The sequence below is a fragment of the Lycium barbarum genome, chromosome 9 (genome assembly GCF_019175385.1).
Source record: "Lycium barbarum isolate Lr01 chromosome 9, ASM1917538v2, whole genome shotgun sequence".
In the NCBI taxonomy this organism is placed as follows: domain Eukaryota; kingdom Viridiplantae; phylum Streptophyta; class Magnoliopsida; order Solanales; family Solanaceae; genus Lycium; species Lycium barbarum.
In genome coordinates this window covers 216,266-239,613 of record NC_083345.1, presented here as the reverse complement: position 1 = coordinate 239,613, position 23,348 = coordinate 216,266, and the positions used below count along the sequence as shown (strand labels likewise).

Here is a 23,348-nt window from a genome sequence, read left to right as displayed (position 1 = left end):
CAATACTCTAACCGATGTACTTACTGAAAGTGTGACTGACCTAAAAAGTTTGTCTTTCCCCTTGTGCCATGCAACATTTTGTGTTAATTAGAACAGGATAAAGTTTACTTTGGGAGGAACTAACCATATATATATTTTACAGTTCTAGTATGATTTTCTCGCATTTTAATCCTAAAAAAGGTAATAATTACATAAATTTCTAATGGAGGCCTTCAATTAACCCCCTTCATTTATGTCCAGTACTATTGCATAAAACTATTTTCTGCATTCAAGTTATCTTATGGTTTTCGGTTATTCTAGTCTCTTGAACACATAAAATGACTTTAGGATATAGTAAATTTCCCTTTAATAATTGAAGACATTAATTGTAGTGCTTAATGAATGAACTATATGTGGGATGAAGGTGGTAGTTTAAACTAATGACTTCAAAACAGAAGCAGGTCACAGTATTCCTGAAGTACATTGCCTAGGAAAATAATTAATGTATCTTTAATATTTTAGCCCTTTTTTGGCCAAGGGTGAATTAAATGGAAATTGTTGAAATGCAAACACCACAATAAATTTGGGATTTAATGTTTCATCTGTAGAGGGGGATTTTAAATGCCAATATGAGAGAGCTAGTAGGATTTTAGGGCATTAAAGAGATATATCTACTTGTCTCATTAAATGCTTGGCCTGCCCTCCTTTAAATGTGTTTGATGAAGGCAATTTATGGTCTCTTTTAAGTAGACTCACCTTCTTGCATGACCCTCTGCCCTCTGCCAACAAAAAAATTCAAGTGAAGTAGAGGAATTTAGTTTGTCCAACTCCTGATATGCTTTAAATTTTGTTTGTCCAACTCCTGATATGCTTTAAATTTTGTTTGTCCTTTCTCTTCTATTCCCCTCCTATAAGTCATTTGCCTTAGGCTCATACAAGAGTAATACACCATAACAAAGCAAGAATATATAGGTGATCAAAAGTTGATGAATTTGTGAAGAGATTGCTGATTATAGTGATGGAATTCCCTGAACTTTCATTGGCTCCTTCTCATCTTTCCAATTATGAATCTCATGAAATCAATCTCCCAGTGAAGAGGAAGCAAGAAATGATTCAAGCAAGTGTTGATCTTCAACTTAAAGACCCTCTTCCTTTGGATTGGGAGCAATGTCTTGATCTTGAAGTATACCCTTTTCTTCTCCAAGTTTTCACTTCAAACTTAATGATCTTTTTCTTCATTTTATTAAAGAGTTTAACTTATATTATACACTGACAATAAAGAATTTGTATATTGTTAGTGTAGTTTGAGAATAGGTTATCACAATATTTCTTAAGTCGCCATATCAGGCTTGATATCGCGACCTACATATTTTTGTAGGTCAACCTAATCTGATACTATAAAAAAAAAATTAAAAAAAAACTTTTACACACCGGCAATAGAAAAAACTTTTATATTACCAGCGTAATTTGACTGTTTAGAGCACCTTATTGCACTATTTTGTATGTCACAGTATCAGGCTTGATGTGAAGATTTACCTATCATAAGTTATTTACACCGTCAGCGACTCAGCATAGAAAACATAAACTCATCGGTTAACCTTTTTCTGGTGTATTAATTACTAATGATGTTTCTTTGTGTTTATTATTTGCAACAAATTGCAGTCAGGAAGAATGTATTACCTGAATAGGAAAACATTGAGGAAGACATGGGATTGGCCAAAGGATCAAAAGCTAGACCTTGAATTAAACATATCATCAAGTTTCAACCATCAAGAAACAATGGATGATCATCATCACAACTACTACTCGAAGAAGCAAAACTACTCATCATCAAATTACAAAGGCAACAACAGTGGAAGCAGCAGCAGTATGATAGCATTGCCATGTTCAAATTGTCATCTATTAGTGATAGTGTCAGAGTCATCACCTTGTTGTCCTAATTGCAAGTATGTTCATGACTCTCTTCTTTCCAACAAAGATAATGCCAACTCCACCCCAAAGTGTTATGACACTTTGAGCCTCTTGAACTAGATTACTTGTACTACTAGTCTACAACTACTACCTGATAGTTGGTTTGAAGAAAAAGTTATTAATATCAGGCCAATAGGTGGTTACAAAGCTAGCTAGCAATCCTCCAAGTACCATCGTATGTCATCATGTAGTCTCTCTTTCTTTTTTCTCTTCTTCTTTTTGTTCCTGTGTACTTAAAATCGTAAATAACTTTCAAACATCACTTGATGCATCTAATGTTCAAGTTTTATTTATCGGGACAAAGGCGAATTCATAATTTATATCTCTATAAAAACATTGGAATTAATTGCGAACTTCCTTCTAATCCATCATGAATTACTCACGGCTGACGGGATTTTTTAACAATCTATCGTAAATAGGATTAAGAACATATTTAATTTGTTGTTTAGCTACAAAATTTGTCCGTCGCTAATTCTTGTTTCTTTAGTAGTATTAAAGTTTATGGGTTTCTATAACGAACTCACGTTAATAACATAATAATAACTAAATTCACAGTGAAACGTTTATAAGGATTTAGTAGATTTCCAAATTGATATAAGATTTGGACAAAAGTTACTAGTTCACATGTACTCGTAACTATCACAGTAGATCCACCCCTCTATTGGGACAATACATAAAAACCTCCAAACTAGTCCTAATTTTCCCATTATAACATTAGTTTTGCAGGGGTCCTAGCAGGCTAGCACTCTCCTGACTGGTTCAAGATGGTATTACTATCCACTTTCTCCACCAACCACAATTTTATTTTAAATAGGAGGTATGTGTCACGCATCAAATCTTGTGGTGCCACTTATATTTTTAAAATACAACTTTTATTCAACAAGAGTGAGTTCTTCCTTCTGTGAAATTAGGAAAATAAAATGAATATCTTCTTGTCTTAGGTAAATAATTTGAAGTTTAAATATAGATTGATACCAACAGTAATCCAAATATTAAACTGGTATCAATAATTATCAAATAATTGAGAAAATTGATAAAAAGGGCCTTTTTTTTTATCTTACAACTCATCAAAATTCAGAAAACACTCTTTCAAAAATTCGAAAGCGGTTAACGAGCATGCAATAAGTGACTCACCTGGCGATCTTATTATGCATAGTATCTTGTTATACAACCACTATGCTTAAAAATATTCAGCTCTCCCCCCCCCCCCCCCCCCCAACCAAATTCCCTTCTTCAAGTAGTTATCACATACAACAATTTTAGGTTACTAGACTGGACTTTCAACGAACTAGACGACGCTTTATTTATTGGAGTAGTAATCGAGAATGCACAGAATGAAGTGAAGTTTAAGAAGCAGGTAATAAATTTGACATGTCGAAACAGGTCATATTTTGCTCTAAAAGCGAAAACAGATCATATTGTACGCTACAAAAGCCAAATGATAATTTTTTTTCTGGTTTGTCAGGTCTGATTAGTTTTAAAAAAAATATCTCCGTAATTTTTAAAAATAAGTCTACCCATTTTTTTAAACGAATCAGACCCAAGTCCCAACCCAAAAGAAAAAAAAATTACCATGTGCCTTTAGAAAAATATGTCTATTAAAAAAAATGGGTAGACTTTTTTTTAAAGCCACGTGACAATTTTTTTAAAATAAAAAATAAGCTAAATGATTATTATACAAAATTTAGTCAGCAAAAAAGGGTATATTTATACCATTTTGTAACGCAGGGGTACATATACATCACTTTTTTAAGGAGAGATATATCTGCTCTGAATCGCAAAGTTGAGAGGTATATCTGTACCTTTTCCCTTTACTATATACTTTCTCGAACCATGATATGCCATCTCTCTCCATTCGAAATAGGTTAGTCTCTTCACGGAAACTAGATATAAGGTTACTCCCAATTCAAAAACATATAGTGTGTGTTTGGTACGTATATTCTACTCTCCTCGGATTCATCTTGTGGGATTATACTGGATATATTGTTGTTGTTGTTGTATAGTGTGTTTGGTAAAAAGGAAAATGTTTTTCATGAAAAATATTTTATTGGAAAACGATTAGTCCGTTTTTTACTTATTTTTTAGTGTTTGATAAGTAAACAAAAACATATTATCTCAAGAGCATTTATATATGTAATCTAGCAAACCACTATGAGGGTAGGATGAGATAAGAAGTGGCGGTTCGAGGGTGGCGGGGGTGGGCTTGAAATGTCACTTATGGAACTTATTTTCCTTACTTCTATAAGAAACAAACCAAACATGAAAAAAGTAAAAAAAAAAAAAAAAACATTTCTAGAAAATGTATCCTCCGTACTAAATACATCCATATAGTCTCTAGACAACTTCAGAAACTAGAGACGATTGATAAAGGCAATGATCAAACATTAGTCAAAGATGTAAAGTCATCCATGGAATTTATATATATAAAGTTTTCAATGATGTCATGTAGAGTTGTAGTTGTCCACCATGGAAATTTTCTTTGTTCATTGAAAAGGACCCAGCCAATGCATCCTTTCTATAGGCACATATGCCGTAATTAAAGGGTAAATGTATGCCTATACGAGTACCTGCTTTAATCTAGTTATGTCACATTTCATGAAATTCCATTGAGATTTCAAAGTATACACTATATCGGCTACCTACTCCGTTATTTCATCATAGATTGATCCATATTTATGGTTGATACAAAGGCGCGAGTTTCAGCATTACAAATTTTGAGTAGAACGACTGTAACTTTCATTGAAAATGTTCAAATCACGAGGATGATGAGTGATGACGCACGCATAGAAAACTAGTCTTTAAAAGTTACTTTAGATTTCATGACTATATTCATTATAAATGGACAATTATAACTTTGAATTTGAGTCTTGATTCGTTTGATAGAAAGCGAATATATCTCCACTATCTCAAAATTTCCCGGAAAGGCATTATGATGTTAACAAAGAGTTATTCTTGATGGATATAGTATAAATTCCAAAATTTATTCTAAATAGAGAGCTCTTCAATTTGATAGTGATTTATGTTTTCAAGCAAATAATTGACAAGGTTTTAGACACCAATTGTAGGAAAAAGTGTGTACTTGGATCAATATTTAGTTTTTTTTTTTAAAAATAAAAGAAATCAGGTGGCAAAATGTAAGTTTAATTGGAAAGACATTATTTTGTAATTTGAGGCTTTGTTGAATGAAAAAAAGAAATACTATGTTGAGGATAGAGAGATAAATATTGAATTGAAAAGTAGTCGAGGCTAATAAAAAAAACTGAAAAGGGCCAAATATACCCATGTACTATTGGAAAAGGGTCAAATATACCCCTCGTTATACTTTGGGTCTAAATATACCCTGATCGTTATATTTATGGTTCAAATATACCCCTCATCAGTTAAAGTTGTTCAAGGTGGACATCAAATCTTACGTGACACTCACATTTGATGAGGTGGATACCACGTGGCATGCCACCTCATCACCCCTAACCCATTTTACCCCTCCCTTCTATTTGTTTTTCCACCACTAAAATTTTATTTCCCTCCACCGTCATTGTCACTATTACCGCCATGTATTCCGGTTAGAAAAGAAGAATAAACAAATCTCAGAATTCTCAAAATTGCTTATTCCGGTGAAGATATGCCAAATCACTAAGATATAAGCATATGCAGAGAACACAGTTGCTTAAATTAAGTTATGCTAGCTAACCTAAGAGCTCAATCAAATGCGTAAAAGTGGATAAGGAAACAAACTGGTACAGATTGGCCCTCAAAGTATTCGCTGAAGCAAGGTGAAAGGTCTCGCGAGAGTTCGAAAGGCGTACAGGAAGGTAACATCTAGGGGAAGCAGCAAATGGGGGACCGGCCAGACATAACAGCAAGCAAGGCAGCTGACGGTAATGGTGTATGGTGGAGGGGAAAGAAATTTTAGGTGGAAGAACAAATAGAGGGAGGTTAAAATGGGTTAGGGGTGATGAAGTGGCATGCCGTCCACCTCATCAAATGTGAGTGTCACGTAGGATTGAATGTCCATCTTGAACAACTTTAACGGATGAGGAGTATATTTGAATCAATAGAATAACGGTAGGAGTATATTTGAACTCAAAGTATAACGAGGGGTATATTTGACCATTTTCTAATACTTTGACCCTTTTCCGTACAAAAAAAAAAAAAAAGGGGTGAGAATAAAAGGGTTAAGTTTATAGAGAAGAAGAGAAATAAAAGGAAAAAAGGATTTAGACATGGGGATAGAAAAAGGGGAAAAGAGAGGAAGTGGAGGCCTATGAGAGTGATTGATTTGATTGTCCCACCCCGCCCTGTCTGTATGTATATTGGTAGGGTACGTGCAAGAGTCTCCTTTTTCATTTGCTTGCAGCCATAACGTTACTACTTATATTAATTACACCCTCCCTCTCTCTCAAAAACAAAAACCAAAAAAAAATCATTCGTAGCTCTTTCCCCCCCTCCTCCACCATCATTATATATGTGTCTGTCAGATCTAATATTGGGAGGAGGCTATCCTATAGCATCAGGTTCATATCTCTATTCCCATCACTTTTGAATGTTTGTTTCAATCTGCATCAACATTCCTCACATTCTATTCTATCAATCCATTCTATGTAATGTACATGTCTTTATTTGGTTGTCTTGATTCATTCTGCCTCTCTTTCACTTGTTCTTCTTCTTTCCGGATAAAAGATGGTGCTTGGATATAAATGACTCTCTCTTCTGTCTCTGCAGAATAACTTGACCTGCCCCAAAATGAAAAAGGCCTTTGGTCAAACTGTCAGGGACATGTAAGTTTTAGTTACTTCTAAAACTATTCTGTATTAATTAACCAGAATACTGTTTCTGGTGATACTTGTCATTTCTCTATGTCAGCATTTAGGTACAGCCAAAAATAATGATTATTCAATTAGCTTTTGTATTTTTGTCTTCTGTATGTTGCTTGCGCTTCATATGGAATTAGCTACTTTTCCCTCTTATTGCAGCAAGAGAGGGGTGAACAAAAAAGTTCTTAAGGTCCCTTCCGCAGAACAAAAAGTAAGTTATGTTCCTTGACCCTTTTGGTAGACTGATACATATCTGTTTTTTTTCTGTGCAACAACAAAGTCAGATTTACTTTCAGGGAATACTGTCCTGTGCATCATTGACTAAATATTGCACACCCTTCATATGGAGGTTTATCTTTTCAAAGGAGCAGCATAAAACTAATATGTGGAGGTTATCCATTTTAGTCCTCATAAGAAGTTGTTTTATGCAAGAAACAATTGTCATAGATAAGCCTTTGAAAATGTACAGGAACTCATGATGAATAGTGACATGCGACTATGAAATTATACAACAAACTTTTTGAAGGGTTAAGAAAAGTGCCAGTGTTCTTCGATAGCCAGTAATGAGTTAGGTTTTAACCTCAAGCCTAACGGAAAACATCGTAAGGTTTTGCAAACCGAGGCTATTGCCTTGACTGAAGCATCACGCCTCGATACAACAAGTGCTAGTTTCGAAACTAATCTTTTGCTTATAAAGTAGTTTCAAACTAATTAAAAAGCACGCTTCTTCGTGTTAGGTCATTATCTATATTTTGGTTCCATCTACAGGGTGGTTGTGTGGGCTTTGAATCTTATGAATAGCTTTCACAGTAGTACAACCATCGCTGATTTCTCTTATCTTGCCATTGATCGTTCGTAAAAAAGAGAATAGGCAGGAGATGTGGGGGATATCAAAAATCTGAGTTCAGAAACAAATAGGTACCGTCATAATTTCATTCTTCTCACTAATAGATCCTTCCATATGTAGAACATTGATGCCCTCATGAATGCACCCAAGGGTGTAGTCTAGTGGTCAATGACGTCGGTGCATACCTTGGAGATTAGGGTTTAGATCCCAGCATAGAGAAAATCCACTAGGTGATTTTTCCCATCTGTCGCCTTGATGGGCAGAGTCCCCGTACTTGTGCTAGTGGGAGGTAGCACGTATCTGGTGGAATAGTTGAGGTTCACGCAAGCTAGCTCGGATACCATTGTTGTTACAAAAAGAAGATCGATTACTCCAGAACTATGTTTTGCATTTCTTTGCCTTTTATTTTGGCAGTATATATTTTTTATATGCAGAAGCCAAAGCAAACCTAATTGTTTTTGTATTTAGCTTGCACTGAATGGGAGGCCAAATTTTGGATCAGGGAATTGGGTAGACAAAATACCTGCTGCCTTTACCAAGCTTGTCTTATTCAACTTTAGTTTTTCTTATTGAATCTTTGCTAACTAAAGCTGCACGGGAAGCATGGGAAATATGTTTATCTTCTTAGTACTTGTCTTAATAATTTTCTCATCTGTTTGTTTTTTTGGCATCTTAAGGTGCTTGATGCAACTAGCAATGAGCCCTGGGGTCCTCATGGATCACTTCTTGCAGATATTGCTCAAGCTTCAAGAAACTAGTAAGCTTGTTTGTGCCAACATCTTTATTTAATTGTGCTCTTCTTTTTTCTCCTATTTAAGAGTTCAACGCAAATTTCAGTCATGAGTACCAAATGATTATGGCTGTAATTTGGAAGCGTGTCAGTGATACTGGAAAAAATTGGCGGTATGTTTACAAGGTTTGTGATACTTGACTTTATTTTGCTCCTCCCGCCAAGGTTGCTTTTAGAATATCTCTGGAAAATTTCAGATTGGTGTGATATCTCCTGAATGTGGCATTTTCTATGTTACCAAATCCTTCTTTTTTATACCAAGACGTAAATGCGCGCATTATTGCTCTGCTTGCTTTGTTATATGTAGTCTAATCTAATGATGAATGGTTAATTCCAGGCTTTAACTGTTTTGGATTATTTAGTAGCCAATGGGTCTGAGCGTGTTATAGATGACATAAGGGAACATGCATACCAGATATCTGTAAGTTTCTTCTTTGTTTTTTATATAATAGTATGATGACATAATCTGCATTTTTAGTATCTGGGAAAAATGGTTAATTGTTGTTTTCTCCGGTCTTATCACAGACATTATCCGATTTTCAATATATCGACTCTAGTGGAAAAGACCAGGGATGCAATGTTAGGAAGAAATCTCAGAGTCTTGTTGTTCTTGTAAATGATAAGGAGAAGATACAAGAAGTCCGCCAAAAGGCAGCTACCAATAGGGACAAGTAAGTCTACTTCAATCTGCAGTACATTCATTACTGTTCGTTTTGACATTATGCTGACATAATACTTATCCCCAAAAAATGAAGAGAAAAAAGGTAAAGAAATTGATTGCTAGCGTTATGTCTCTATATTTAGTCATTGCTCTGTATTCTTTTTGTCCACTGATATCTATGTTTCCTGTAATCCTAATCTAACTAAAATGTGATGCAAATATAAGCCTTTTGAAATCTTCTATTTTCCAGCTAAAATGTGATTAATACATAAGCTTTTCTCTAACCTGTTATTTCCGGATGGAAATTGTTCATATAAATTTTGTGTATGCTTGAACATGTTTCTGGTTGCTACTGGCAAATTCAAGTGAGAGTGTGAGACGTAGTCTAGAATCCATAAGATTCTTCTAAGAAGAGAATATTAACGGTGGTATTCGGGCTAAAGCACACCTCAACTCCGAAAGATTTTTAACAGTGTGTTAGTACATCCATCAATATTTAGCATATACATTTCGAGAAGTATGTGATTCTGAGGTACCAATGAAAGTTACCAGTTATTAGAATTGCTTCAGAGCAATTTTGATAATACTTCTTTCACAAAATATGGACTTGCCTCTTCTAGACTGACGTGGTCATCACTGGACATCCATTGAATCGTTGTGTGACTGGGCCTATTTTACTTGATCCAGCTTCTTTGTCGTATGGGAAGAAAACAATTTATTGATCCGTTTGTCTCTCTCTTCACAACAAAACTTATCTTTTGTCTTCCCGAGTAGTTTGTAGTTTCGGTGATCTCTGATGATGTACAGTTAGTTGAAGAGCTCAGTTGTTTTCCGTGAAGGAATATAATCTTTTTAATAATTGGAAGACTAAAATAGATGAATGATAAAATTTAAGCTGAAGGTATGCCTACATTCTTAAAAAGCAAATTTTGCCAAATTTGTGTTCATTTCCGTTTGTTAGCCCTTACAATGGCAAGGTGTCCTAAATTTTCTCATCATCTTGATAGATTCCGTGACCCATCAATGGGTGATATGCATCGAGGATATGGTGACAGATATGAAGAGGATCATTATGGAGGCAGAGATGAAGAGAGAAATGGTTATGGGAGAGAAAAAGAATGGGATTACAGAGATGAGGACAAATATGGTAGGTATGGTGATCCATACAGCCGTGATGGGGATCGCTATGGTAGAGGTTATGATGAACGCAGCCGAGATGGAAACAGGGATGATGATCATCGTGGAAGAAGTCGGAGTGTAGATGATTATAGTAATGGCTCAAGAAGTAGTGACAGAGACAGGGATCGTGCTTATGATGATGATGGTCAATATTCTTCTAGGTTTGTCTTCTCACCTTTCTGTATATCTTAGAAGGCATAGTTTGTTGTGACCTAATGTAAGTTTCAAATTCTGTTTGACAAACTGAATAAGGTCTTTTCTAGCACCCTATTTTGTTCCTGCCATTGTTCTGAAATTTGATTTGCAATTTCCATGTATTCATTAATACTCAGACCTTCTTCACTGGTAATGCATTACTTTAATCTTCATGGTTGACTGTTACCTTTTACCAACAGAGGAAGCGGTACAAGGGCTGAGGATCGCTTTCAAGATGGAAGGTGATATTATCGACTCTTTTTAGTTTTTCCTCAAGTTCTGTTATTAGACGTTGTATGTGGTTTCTCTGTTGTATTACTTAAACCATATATATATATAGATATATGTATATATGTATATATATATAATGTGTATATGCAGCATCAGATGATACAGACACACACGTATACAACAAACAATAAACTAATTAGGGAATGGTTCCCTTTCTGACAAAATTTACATGTTCAATTTCAGTGTTAATGCCATGCAGCTTGAAAGAGGATTTTCTGAACAAAACCTTGATGCACCTCCCAGTTATGAGGAAGCTATTGGTGCGTCACGAAGCCCCACACACAGCGAAAGGTAATAGTTGTGTGAGAAGATTCTTAACCGAACTTCTTTTTTCTTGCAAATTCTGTATTGATTTTTATTTTTCGTTGTAAAAGGAATGTGGAAATAGCTTCAGCATCTGCTCCTAAATCTTCTTCACTCACGCAATTGGAAGTCCAAAACAAGAAACCACCCCTGCTCCTGCACCAGCTGCTGCTTCATTGCCCATTCCAGTACCAGTTGCTGCTCCACCAGAGAACAATGATATTGAGAGCTTTGATGAATTTGATCCTCGGGCTTCTTTCTCTGGTAGATGACCTATTTTAAAGATTAGCAGGAAAATTAGTACTTATAGCACGTTTGGCCAACCTTCTGAAAGGCCATAAGTGCTTTTTTCTTCTTAAAAGCACTATTCTTCACCAAAAGCTTGATCAAAACCCTTCATTCTCGAAAGTAAGTGTTTTTTAAGCAGAAGCTGAAAAAAGTAGCTTCTCCCAAAAATCAGTGCTTTTGATTTTTTTAGGACAAGATTACCCATATCAAAGTGCATATTTACCAAATCAAAAACCAGTAGTTTTTTCCTTTTTTGTAATTTGACACTTAAATCTTTTTTTTTGAAAATATTGGCCAAACACAAATTACTAACAAAAGCACCTCTCAAGTGATTTAGTCGAACACAAACTGCTCTCCCAAAGCATTTAAAATGCACTTCTCATGAGAACTACTTCTCAAAATAAGCTGATTTCTGCAGCTTGGCCAAATATTGACCCTCAAGTTTATCAGTGTAGTAACACTTTGGGAAGGTGTTTCTGGTAATGAAGACCTACTATTGTTGTTGTCCTCACTAGCCGGGACCTTCGTTGTGTAATCCTTAGTTGTGTTCGTTATCTACTTATCTCTGTCAATTGAAGGTGTTACTCAAGCGTGTAGCATGCTTAAGGTTATTTTACTTTGATTGGAGTTGTGATGATAAGGACCCGATTATTTGAAGTTTAACGGTTTTGTTACTAGTGGTAGAAACTTTTGAACGTGAAAATATACTTTGCAAATGTTAGGTAGACTTGGAAGCTGTTTTATTTGGGGACAACTAAATTAAACAGAAAATTCTACGCAAAATAAATATACTGATATAGATATACTTCTTTGGGTTTATAAGCATTAAAACCTTCCGTTTTTGTCTTCAAAAACAATTATGAGTTTCTCAAGAAGAGAATTTTGCAATTTAAAATGACCAGTTTACCAGAAAGAGAATTTCTATGATTTGCTTATTTTAAGATCCACTTCTCACTCAAACAACCCTCTGCTTCCTTTCTATAAGATTAAAAGGCATCTTATGCCCCCACATTATCCCGCTTTATTCACTTGTAATCCTTTAAAGGGGCAGTACTGCAGTCACATGTAGACTTCATTGTTTAGCATAAGGGCTAAATTAAGGGGCAATTCTGAGATTTAATTATATAAATTGAAGCTTCTATAGGGATTTTTGGATTTCTTCATATGTTGATTCTTCATAATTTTATAAGTAAATCTTAGTTGATAGGTCATTTTCCATGTCACATTGGAAAATCTTATACTTCAATTTGCTTTGTAAATGTAGTATAAGTTTACAGACTCTATGTGCCCTTTATTTTTCTTCTTGTTGTGCAAATCACAGCATGTGTTAATTGGTCTGAGCTAATAATTTCTACTGCTATCTGAGCAGTGACCAGGGCTCAATCAAATGGTGCTGTGCCAACTACTACCATTGGCACTGAAGTGGATTTACTTGGCTCCTTATCTGAGCAATTTTCTTCTAATTCTTTAGCCCTTGCATCAGCAACTACAACCACCTCTGAGGTTAATCCTTTTGAGACTAATGTTTCTGGACCCGTGTTTGGCGGAGCATCACCTGCATCTTCTGTCACTAACCAGGTTGCCTTTAATTCATAAATATGTTTGTTTTGTACTTCAGTTTTATGCCCTCTTCATCCTATAACAATCCTGTACATTTGGTTGGCACATGAGACTAATTCACCTTAGTTAAGTTTTGAACAGGGGACGGAACTGATTAATTGGCCTCCCTTCAGTGAAGCCTCCATTTCTTCCTTTTCATCCTCTTTCTCAAGGGGCTGGAAAAAATAGCGGTGGAGGTTGCTGACACTTTCATTTGCAGCTTGAACTAAATGAGGGAAATGACCCTTAATCCTCACGTTTTTACTTTCCCTTGTGCTAGACTTCCCTCTTTCCACCCCAGGCAATTGCTTAAAAAAGTTTAAAGCACAAGCTTAAGTGAGGCAATACCTCAAGCTGTGAGGCGAAAGCCTTTTCGGAGTCCCTATTTAATTGTAATGGAGTAATTTTTTCAAAGCAGTAAAAAATGATAAAGAAGAAAAACAAAAGGATGAGCGATTTATTTAAAGAATTATTGGATTAAAAAGTCTCCCAGAATCCGTTTTAACACCTGAAACTCATCCGGAACCTCCCGGACACGGACCTAATATTCAAATTGATCATAAAACACGCTGCAGACCTGATGGAATGCTCAAAACACTGATTCGGATCATATGCAAACTTCAATAGAATCTGAACCATCACTAGGAATAATTTCTTCCTTTTTCCTTATATTTTGTGTTATGACGATTGAAGTTCTTCCATCCCGGAGCAATTTGTGCCTTATTATCTGTTCTACTTTGTGGTATTTTCCCTTTTCTTTTTTCTCTTCTTACTCCTAACATATTCTCTCCTCCAAAACTTTTTTCGGTATTCCATCTCCTTTTAACATCCCTCCTGTTGATGCCAAACACTGTTCAGTTTTTGAAGCTTTTTTTCTCCTCCAACTTTTTAGATTTAACTGTCAATCCCGAATTAATCTCATGGCTTTGTTGTTTTGATCAAGATGTTCTCATTCACTTTCGGAACCATTTTGTAGTTAAACCTCGTTGAATTTTAGAATCAAAGAAATCAAGTCTACCTTTAGTATTTGAGTATTATATGATTTATCTTCTAAAACAACAGAGTGGATAATGTATATTACACTCCCTCCAGCCTACTTTATGTTTTTTCGTTTGATACCATTTGCATGGATGCTTATTGACAAAATTTTAACAAATTGTGGCTTTATTTGTAAGCGTGGGAGAACACAAAGACAGAGAGGTTAGAGGGGTAGATAAGCCAAAAACACAACACACACAAAGAGGATTACATATATTTTGAAGATCTTAAACATATGTTGTATGCTGATATCATATTACACACCAGTATTTTAATCATGTGTCGTCATTTACTTACTGAAGTTTGCGCTTTTCTTGCAGATGTTTGAGGATCCTTTTGGTGATGGTCCTTTCAAAGCTGTACCAACCTCAGACACAGTGCAAATTCAGCCGCAGAGCATTTCTCCTCCATCTTTCCTTCCTAACTCAAATCAAAGCCCTGAACCCCCAGGCCCTCAGAGTGCTGAGGTCCCGAATACAATATATGCATCACACAATTATGCTCATCAGGAGTTGTCCACATCCAACCACGATATTGATATATTGGCTGATATTCTCCCGCCTTCTGCTCCTTCACCTTCTCTGCATCCCTCTAATGACCACGCAACCCCAAGTGGCCCACTTGCCGCACAGGCAGGTTATCCATCTTACAGTGGGCTAGCTGCACAACCAACAGGTTATGCAGCTACCCATGGTCAGGATGCTTCACTAACAGGTTTTGCAGCTCAACCTGGTTTACAGTCACCACAAACAAGTTATCCTATCCATGGGCAACCTTTTTCTCAGATTGGGTTTTCTGGTCAAACGAGCACTTCTCCATCTCTTGGTGGTTATTCAGTTCAACCTGTTCAAACACCACAGACAAGTTTTGGGCTGCAAAGTGGTCAACCTGCATCTCTTAATGGCTTCCCATCTGCATCGGGTTCCTTTCCCCACCCTGGATTTCAGGTCACTGCTAGTCAGTCTCTGCAGACAAATACTAACTTTGGAGGTTACAACACAGGATTGGGATCTATAGGTTCAGTTAGTACGCAAATGGGATTATCTCCTGCTGGACCATCTATCCTTATGCAGCCAGCTACTGCATCCCATATGCCTACACAAATGAATCTTCCATATTCACAAAATCAAACAAGTAACGTGTCAATGCCCCCACAGTCGGCTCCAGTTTCAACAACTCTCATCAGCAGCAACCAATCAGCCAATGACAAATTTGAGATAAAATCTACCGTTTGGGCCGATACACTGAGCCGTGGATTGGTCAATTTGAACATTTCTGGATGTAGGTTCTCGTGCTTTTGCATCTCTGAATATCTTTTATTTTTCCCTCATAGTTATAATGTTGTACTTTTTGGTATGCAGCTAAGACAAATCCTTTAGCTGATATTGGAGTTGATTTTGATGATATTAACCGCAAGGAGAAGAGGTTGGAGAAACCTAGTACAGCACCCGTGACATCGACTGTTACCATAGGCAAAGCAATGGGTTCTGGTATTGGTCGTGCTGGTGCAAGTGCTCTAAGGCCTTCATCAAATCCAATGGCAGGGGCTGGCATCGGCATGGGTATGGGTGCTCCTGGAGCAAGTGCCATGGGAGTATATGGAGTAAACCAGCCTATGGGGATGGCTAGACCAATGCACATGGAAATGGGCATGAACATGGGGCAAGGAGTACAGATGCAACAGCCAACTGGATTTCCTCCTGGTTCCACCTTACCAGGAGGTTATAATCCCATGACGGGCGGAGGTAACTATGGCCAACAATCATTCGGTGGTGGATATCAATGAGCTTAAACCTGTGAATTTGGGAAGACCGTTGAAAAGAAATGCTGTTTTGATAGAATCCAGAATGTATTCTAGTGAATAGCCTGTTGAGCTCAAACCATCTGTTGTAGAGTCGATACTTTTTGGGTATGGCATGTAGCATTTGCAGATAAGAGGGTAGTTGTATCTTAGTTCTTTCTTTCAGGGTTGTTTTGAAGTTGCATTACCGATGTACCCTATTTCGGTCAGAGAGCGCTTGCATAGATGACTTTGCACATCTTTAATTTGAGGATCACCTATCTCATGAGTCCTTTTGGCAACTTGATTCATTTGTATACATGTAGATTTGTTGAAGGAAGGGTGGAAGAAGTGACTTGAAGGATCAAGGGCAGTTTAGTAAATTCCTTATGGTCTAGTCTTAACTACTTCACAAAGTTAGTTATTGTTAGGAAGTTAGTAAGTTAGTTATGAGATGGTTAAGAGTCATTATATACACTGATTGTATTGTATTGAAGATTAACACATTGAATAAGATTTTCTCTTTCTAATCTCAAGCATCTTTCTTCTCTACTCTCATTCCTTCTTCTTCTCAATTTCTATGATTCAAGCAAGTATCTAAACTTGCTGCTTGTTGATAAAAGAACATGGTATCAGAGCAATCTGATTCAATGAGCTACTGATTCAATTAGTTTTTCCAAGATTGTGACTACAAAAGCTTCCGCAAAAGCAAAATCTCAAGAACTCAAATCTTGACTCAACTATGACCGGAAACAATACTGGGAATGGAACTACGACTGGGAATGTTGATGTCAATGGTGCTTCAACAGCTACCGATTCATCTAAAGCAAACCAGACTCTTGGAATCGATTATAATCACCCCTTATTTCTGTCTTCTGCCGATGTAAGTGGTATTCAAATCATCTCTTTTCAATTAACTGGCATTTAGAATTATGCGATTTGGAATCGTTCTATGCGTATTGCCTTGTTGGGTAGAAATAAGATGGGACTGGTTAATGGAACTGCTGAAAAAGAAAAGTTTCCTGAATATCTGTGGGATGATCACTGGGAACGTGTTAATGCCATTGTTCTTTCTTGGCTGATGAATGCTGTGTCTAAGAGTCTGTTAGGTAGGATTATGTATTCTTTGAGTGCTAGTGCAATCTGGTTAGAGTTACAAGAAAAGTTTACTAAAGTTGATGGGTCAAGAACCTTTAATCTACATAAAGAAATAGCCACATTAACTCAAGGAACTAGTTCAGTCTCAGTGTATTTTTCAAGACTCAAGGATCTTTGGGAAGAGTTTGAAGCCTTGGTGTCTGCACCAAGCTGTAAGTGTGAAAAGTCTTAAGGATTTCATTTTGCATCTGCAAAAATTGAAGTTGTTTCAATTCTTGATGGGTCTTAATGATTCATACAGTCAGGCTAGAAGCCAAATCTTGCTCACGAATCCTGTACCATTTATAAATCAGGCTTACTCTATGGTAATGAGTGATGAAAGTAAAAAATATGTCTGCTAATGCTGGTATCCTTGGTGTCAATCCTACAACAAATGTAGGAAATTATGAGATAGCTATGTACACCAAGGCTAATGGAACCAGTGGTCAAAGTGGAACTGGTGGACACCAGAAGTTTAGGAAGAACTTCAATCTGTTTTGTGATGTCTGTAAAATTAAAGGACATACTAGAGAGACCTGTTGGAAGATAGTTGGTTATCCACCTGAGTTGAAACACAAGAGGAAGAGGTTTGACAATAATAAAAGGTACAATAATGAGAATTCTGCATATAATGTGGCAGCTGAGGATGAACCAAGAACCATGACAAATGTGCAAAATCATACTGCTCAGCCTGCTTATGAGTATGGTCAAAATACTAGTGTGTATATACCAGGGGTAACTGGTCAAACAACAGGATTCAATGGTCAAGGTCTTGCTCAGGCGCAAATAAATCAAGTTGGGACAAGTGCTGCAAATCCTATCACTAGAGGACAGTATAAGCAGATCCTACAGTTGTTGAATCAAAAGAGTGGTCAGGCTTCTACTATGCAAGCAAATGCAAATGTTGTTGTTCTAAGTCAAAACAACACCAACATCAGTCTAGATGCTTCATCCACCTCTGAGTTACCAAGTATAGATAAGATAAAGGTGATGTTAGCACCTCACAGTCCTGAGTGGATTGTGGATACAGGAGCCACAAACCACATGGCTGCTGATAAGGAGTTGCTACAAAAGGAAACAGTTACAAAAACTATTGTTCCAAAAAGGTACATTTGCCTAATGGTGATGTTTCCCTAGTCACCCACACTGGCTGTAGCAATATATCAGCTAGAAGTAAAATATCTCATGTGTTTTACATACCACAGTTTAAGTTTAATCTATTATCTGTGGCTAAACTAACAAGAGAATTGAAGTGTTTTGCTTCCTTCTATCCTGACTTTTTCCTTTTGCAGGATCTCTTCACTGGGAGGGTGAAGGATATTGGTAAACAAGAAGGTGGATTATACTTGTTGATGAGTGAAAATGCAGAGAAACACATTAGTCTAGCAGTTCAAAATTCAGAAGGACACACAGCTTCATCAATTGACATAGAGTTGTGGCATAAAAGACTTGGACATACCTCTTCTATAGTTCTCAAGAAATTATTTCCTATTAGTATTCAGTATATCAAGGACAAAATCACTACTTGTACTATCTGTCCCTGTGCAAAACAGGATAGGTTACCTTTTCAAAGTAGTAGTATAAAAAGCAATTCTTACTTTGATTTGTTACATATAGACCTTTGGAGTCCTTACAAAACTGCAACCTATGATGGCAATAAGTACTTTCTCACTATTGTGGATGATTACTCCAGATTTACTTGGATATTTTTACTCAAACAAAAATCTGATGTGTGTGTGTCATTGAAGTATTTCTTACAGTTTGCAAAAACTCAGTTTGACAAAACAGTTAAGATAAGATAATTAGGACAGATAATGGAACTGAGTTTGTCAATTCCATCTGTGACACTATGTTCAAACAGTTAGGGATAGTGCATCAAACAACATGTGCATATACACCCCAACAAAATGGGGTGGCTGAGAGAAAACATAGGCACATACTTGAAATTACTAAAGCAATCAGGTTTCAAGCAAATATTCCAATAAGATTTTGGGGGCACTGTGCGCTTGCTGCAGTTTATTTGATAAATAGGCTACCTAGCTTAGTTATAAATAATACATCACCTTATGAGAGGCTACATAAGAGAAAACCTTCACTAAATCACTTGAAGATAATAGGTTGCTTGTGCTATGCTAAACATGTCAATCAGCATAATAAATTGCAATCTAGGACTAAAATATTTGTGCATATGGGATATTCAGAGTTACAAAAGGGGTACATTCTATATGATTTGACTAACAAAGTATTCTTTATCAACAAGGACGTTGTGTTCAATGAAACAGTGCTTCCATTTTCGAAAAGAGAAGCCAATCCTGAACCTATTTTTGTAGACAATCATATCAACACAGATGACACACCAGTAAATCAGTGCATAACACAAAATAGTCATACAGTTGCAAATCCAACTACCTCAACCAACACAAATGACCAGGAGAGGGTGCAAACAACATCAGAAGCAGTACAACAACTTTTAGCTCAAAATCAAATACCACTTCAAGATGAACAACCTATACCTCAAATTCCAATACCAACACCGGTTGAACTAGCAATGCCTCAAGGTTCAGGGCAGCAGGAAAATGATAAAAGGAGGTCAACTAGAGGCAAACAACCTCCAATTTGGATGAAGGACTTTGTGTCACTCACTACTATGCCAGATGCTCCATATGGGATAAATAAGTACCTTAGTTATGAAGTTCTAACAGCTAAATATCAAGAGTTCATCACTGCCTTTTCAGGTATTACACAACCAAAAACTTACTCAGAGGCTATCAAAGATCCAAGGTGGGTGGAGGCCATGAAAACTGAGATAGCAGCACTACAAAATAATAATACTTGGGAAATTGTGTCATTACCACAAGGGAAGATTCCTATAGGATGCAAATGGATTTACAAAGTAAAGTACTAATTAACAGGAGAGGTAGAAAGATTTAAAGCAAGGCTGGTTGCAAAAAGATATAGCCAAAAGGAAGGCATAGATTATCAAGAAACATCCTCTCCAGTTGTGAAGATGAAGACAGTCAGAACTATACTTGCATTAGCTACTCAAAATCAGTGGCACATCCACCAAATGGATGTGTTCAATGCTTTCTTACAAGGTGATCTCTTTGATGAGATCTACATGGATCTACCTCAGGGATTTAACAGCCAAGGGGAGACAAGACCAGTTTGCAGGCTTATTAAATCCCTATATGGGTTGAAACAGGCACCTAGACAGTGGAATGCAAAACTGTCTGAGGCACTACTGAAATTTGGATTCAAACAAAGTGATTATGATCACTCACTGTTCACCAAGACTACAAGTAAAGGAACAAGTATCATTCTAATCTATGTGGATGATATGCTTGTTACAGGAGACAATCTTGAGATAATTGAAGAAACTAAAGGAAAATTGAAACAGGCTTTCAAGATGAAGGACTTGGGAGAGTTAAAATATTTCTTGGGAATTGAGTTTGCTAGGTCCAAACAAGGAATCTTAATGTATCAAAGAAAATACACACTTGAACTCATCTCTGAAGCAGGATTAAGTGGTGCAAGACCAGCAGTAACGCCAATGGATACTAATATCAAGCTAACTACTAAGCAGCTTGATGATCATATTAGGGCAACCACCTCAGCAACTGTAAACAATGATCCCTTAGCTGATCAAGCAGCTTACCAAAGACTTATAGGGAAGTTGTTGTACTTGACAATGGCAAGGCCAGATATAGCTTATGGGGTACAGACCTTAAGCCACTTTCTACAACAACCAAAAAAATCTCACCTAGAGGCAGCCTTGAGGATAGTAGCCTGGACAAGGAATACTACTGTCAACTAAACAGAAGAACACAATCTCAGCATATTGTGACTCAGACTGGGCATCATGTCCACAGTCTAGAAAATCTGTAACAGGCTACCTTATCAAGTTTGGTGACTCTTTGATTACATGGAAGTCAAAAAAGCAGTCTACTGTGTCTAGGAGCTCTGCAGAAGCAGAATATAGAAGCATGGCTTCAACAGTCTCAGAGTTAGTTTGGCTTTTGGGATTAATGAAGGAACTTAGAATTCAAATAAGTCAACCAGTGGACATATTTTCAGACAGTAAAGCAGCAATACAAATTGCAGCCAACCCAGTGTATCATGAGAGGACCAAACATATAGAAATTGATTATCACTTTATAAGAGAAAAAAATTGTCAAGGAGTAGCTGCAACCAAGTATGTTCCAACAAGAGAGCAACCAGCAGACATTCTAACCAAAGGGCTCAACATGATTATCTTAAATCCAGCCTAGGAGTTTTCAACATATTTTCAAATCCCAGCTTGAAGGGGAGTGTTGAAGGAACGGTGGAAGAAGTGACTTGAAGGACCAAGGGCAGTTTAGTAAATTCCTTATGGTCTAGTCTTAACTACTTCACAAAGTTAGTTATTGCTACGAAGTTAGTTATGAAATGGTTAAGAGTCATTATATATACTGATTGTATTGTATTGAAGATTAACACATTGAATAAGATTTTCTCTTTCTAATCTCAATCATCTTTCTTCTCTACTCTCATTCCTTCTTCTTCTTCTCCATTTCTATGATTCAAGCAAGTATCTAAACTTGCTGCTTGTTGATAAAAGAACAAGATTTTTTGGAGTCATTATTGTTTATGTACACCTGATGACTGAACAATAATTTGATTCAATTTATGCATTAATTCAGCGGTATATATTCAGTCTTTTCTTATTATTGTCATGCTCTTTTTGAAAATTTCCTGCAATTAGCGAAATGGTGTAAAGGAATAGAGACCATACCATGTAGTGTTTTATGTTTGTGAGAATGTCTAGAGGCAATATCGAAGATGAACAAAAGAATTCCCAATGAGAAACACACGGGCCAAATAGCCTGATAAACCCCTTGTTTTATTTTGACATCCCACTCCCTTTATCCAACGGGTTTCATGTTGTTAAAACACATGAAAGAGACTGGGATAATTTGAAGCATTTCCGTTACTTTTTACATTTGGGTTCTTCTTTAGTAGAGATTGCTGAAATTTCAAATAAAATGAAAAATGGAAACAACTATTTGTTGGACTTTACTAATTAAAGCAAATGGTTGGTTTTTCAATTGTGACTTTTGTATTACGGTTGAATTGAATTAAATAAAATAAAAAGGATGAGGACAAGAATGGCAAAAAAGGAGACAAAAAAAGAAAAGAACAAACAAAAAACCCAAACAAACTTAAATATAAGCATAACTGAAGTTGTTAGCATATTAGTGATATGAAAATAGTTCCTAATATTACTTTTGATATTATCCTGTTCTTCTATAAAAAACAAAATCGTCAAACATCCCTTTGAAGTTAGTTCAATAGCTAATTCATATATTTGTGATATTTGGAGCCTATACTTTAATTTAATATACAATTAATGTATCGTTATCCAATAAAAGTAACTATTTAACTTTTAATAAGAATGTTTTAAGAAGTACTAAAAATAAAAGGTAAAACTAAAACTAAAATTTCATATGCTTCATATTATATATAACTATTAATAACCATACAAATAAAAGCATTCAATCCAGTTTTTAGTTATATATTGAGAATTAGAATTTGATTTTAGTGACAATCTGTTGAAACTAAAATCAATCCTTCTAGCATGCAAAATTAATGGTGATGAAATAACAATTAACTATTTTTGTAGATAATTTTTTCACCGTTTCTATTCTTTGACAGTTTATCACATCTCTACCCACCTACTAAAAAAATAAAGAAAAGAATTAGTTACCTAGCTAAAATAATGAACTAAAAGGAGATCAAGCCAAAAAATAATTAAAAAGAGCAAATAAAATTTCTGTATTAATTAAATTATGCCATTTAAATATTTCAATTATAAAAAGATGGGAAAATACATTAAAACCCCCCCCCCCCCCCCAACGTATAGCCGGATTAATTATGACGCACCCAACCTTTGCGGGTAGGGCTGTTCAAAACCGACCGCTACCGATAATCCAACCGCAAAATTGGCTTATAGCCTTATTGGTATTGGGTTATCGGATTAGCGGGTGGGGAATGGATTTAATTTTATAATTAACGGTTTATCGGTGCAAGGGACGGATTACTCAATTTCTTATTGGGTAAACCGTTAACCCGTTAAGAATTTATCATATTTTATTATTTTTTTACCCCTAAACATATAAAATATGTATGGCAATTATAATTTGTAAACCTAAAGCTAAGCCTCGGCACTGGGGATGCCTTCGTTTTTTGTCATTGATAAAGGTATAACACGTTCAAGAGGAAGAACCTATATGTCTAGTTACTTCTACAGGCTTTCTTCATAGTAGTACTTTGCCATGTTGGTTAGCTACTGGCATTCAGTTGTACATTTGAACCTTTTGCCTGTTGAGTGCTTGATCAATTAAAAGCAGCTTTGGTTTCATAAAATAAAATTAAAAAAAATGTTCACTTTTGGCTGGCAAGTTTTTTTGGTCATTCCCAAGTGTATTGGACCTGGCTAG

General features: G+C 36.2%; 2 protein-coding genes and 1 long non-coding RNA gene across 3 annotated transcripts; 2 read left to right on the top strand and 1 right to left on the bottom strand.

Moving 5' to 3' along the window:
• The first annotated feature begins 762 nt into the window (after window positions 1–762).
• Window positions 763–2,221, top strand: LOC132610320 (protein CURLY FLAG LEAF 1-like). Its single transcript, XM_060324625.1, has 2 exons — window positions 763–1,162; window positions 1,642–2,221. The coding sequence occupies exons 1-2, from the start codon at window positions 998–1,000 to the stop codon at window positions 2,008–2,010; spliced, it is 534 nt and encodes a 177-aa protein (XP_060180608.1). The 5' UTR covers window positions 763–997; the 3' UTR covers window positions 2,011–2,221.
• A 3,776-nt stretch (window positions 2,222–5,997) lies between these two features.
• Window positions 5,998–16,271, top strand: LOC132609130 (clathrin interactor EPSIN 2). Its single transcript, XM_060322985.1, is given in 15 exon segments — window positions 5,998–6,551; window positions 6,673–6,728; window positions 6,924–6,975; window positions 8,289–8,368; window positions 8,449–8,527; window positions 8,739–8,822; window positions 8,927–9,072; window positions 10,070–10,402; window positions 10,637–10,678; window positions 10,911–11,018; window positions 11,102–11,142; window positions 11,145–11,294; window positions 12,688–12,896; window positions 14,276–15,236; window positions 15,317–16,271. Coding segments are annotated over 14 exon segments (2,745 nt in total). The 5' UTR covers window positions 5,998–6,551; window positions 6,673–6,693; the 3' UTR covers window positions 15,742–16,271.
• On the bottom strand, window positions 10,842–14,395 carry LOC132609131 (uncharacterized). Its single transcript, XR_009570705.1, has 2 exons — window positions 14,253–14,395; window positions 10,842–11,303 (listed from the first exon to the last, which is right to left on the bottom strand). It is a non-coding gene; the product is annotated as an uncharacterized LOC132609131 (long non-coding RNA).
• Window positions 16,272–23,348: the final 7,077 nt, after the last annotated feature.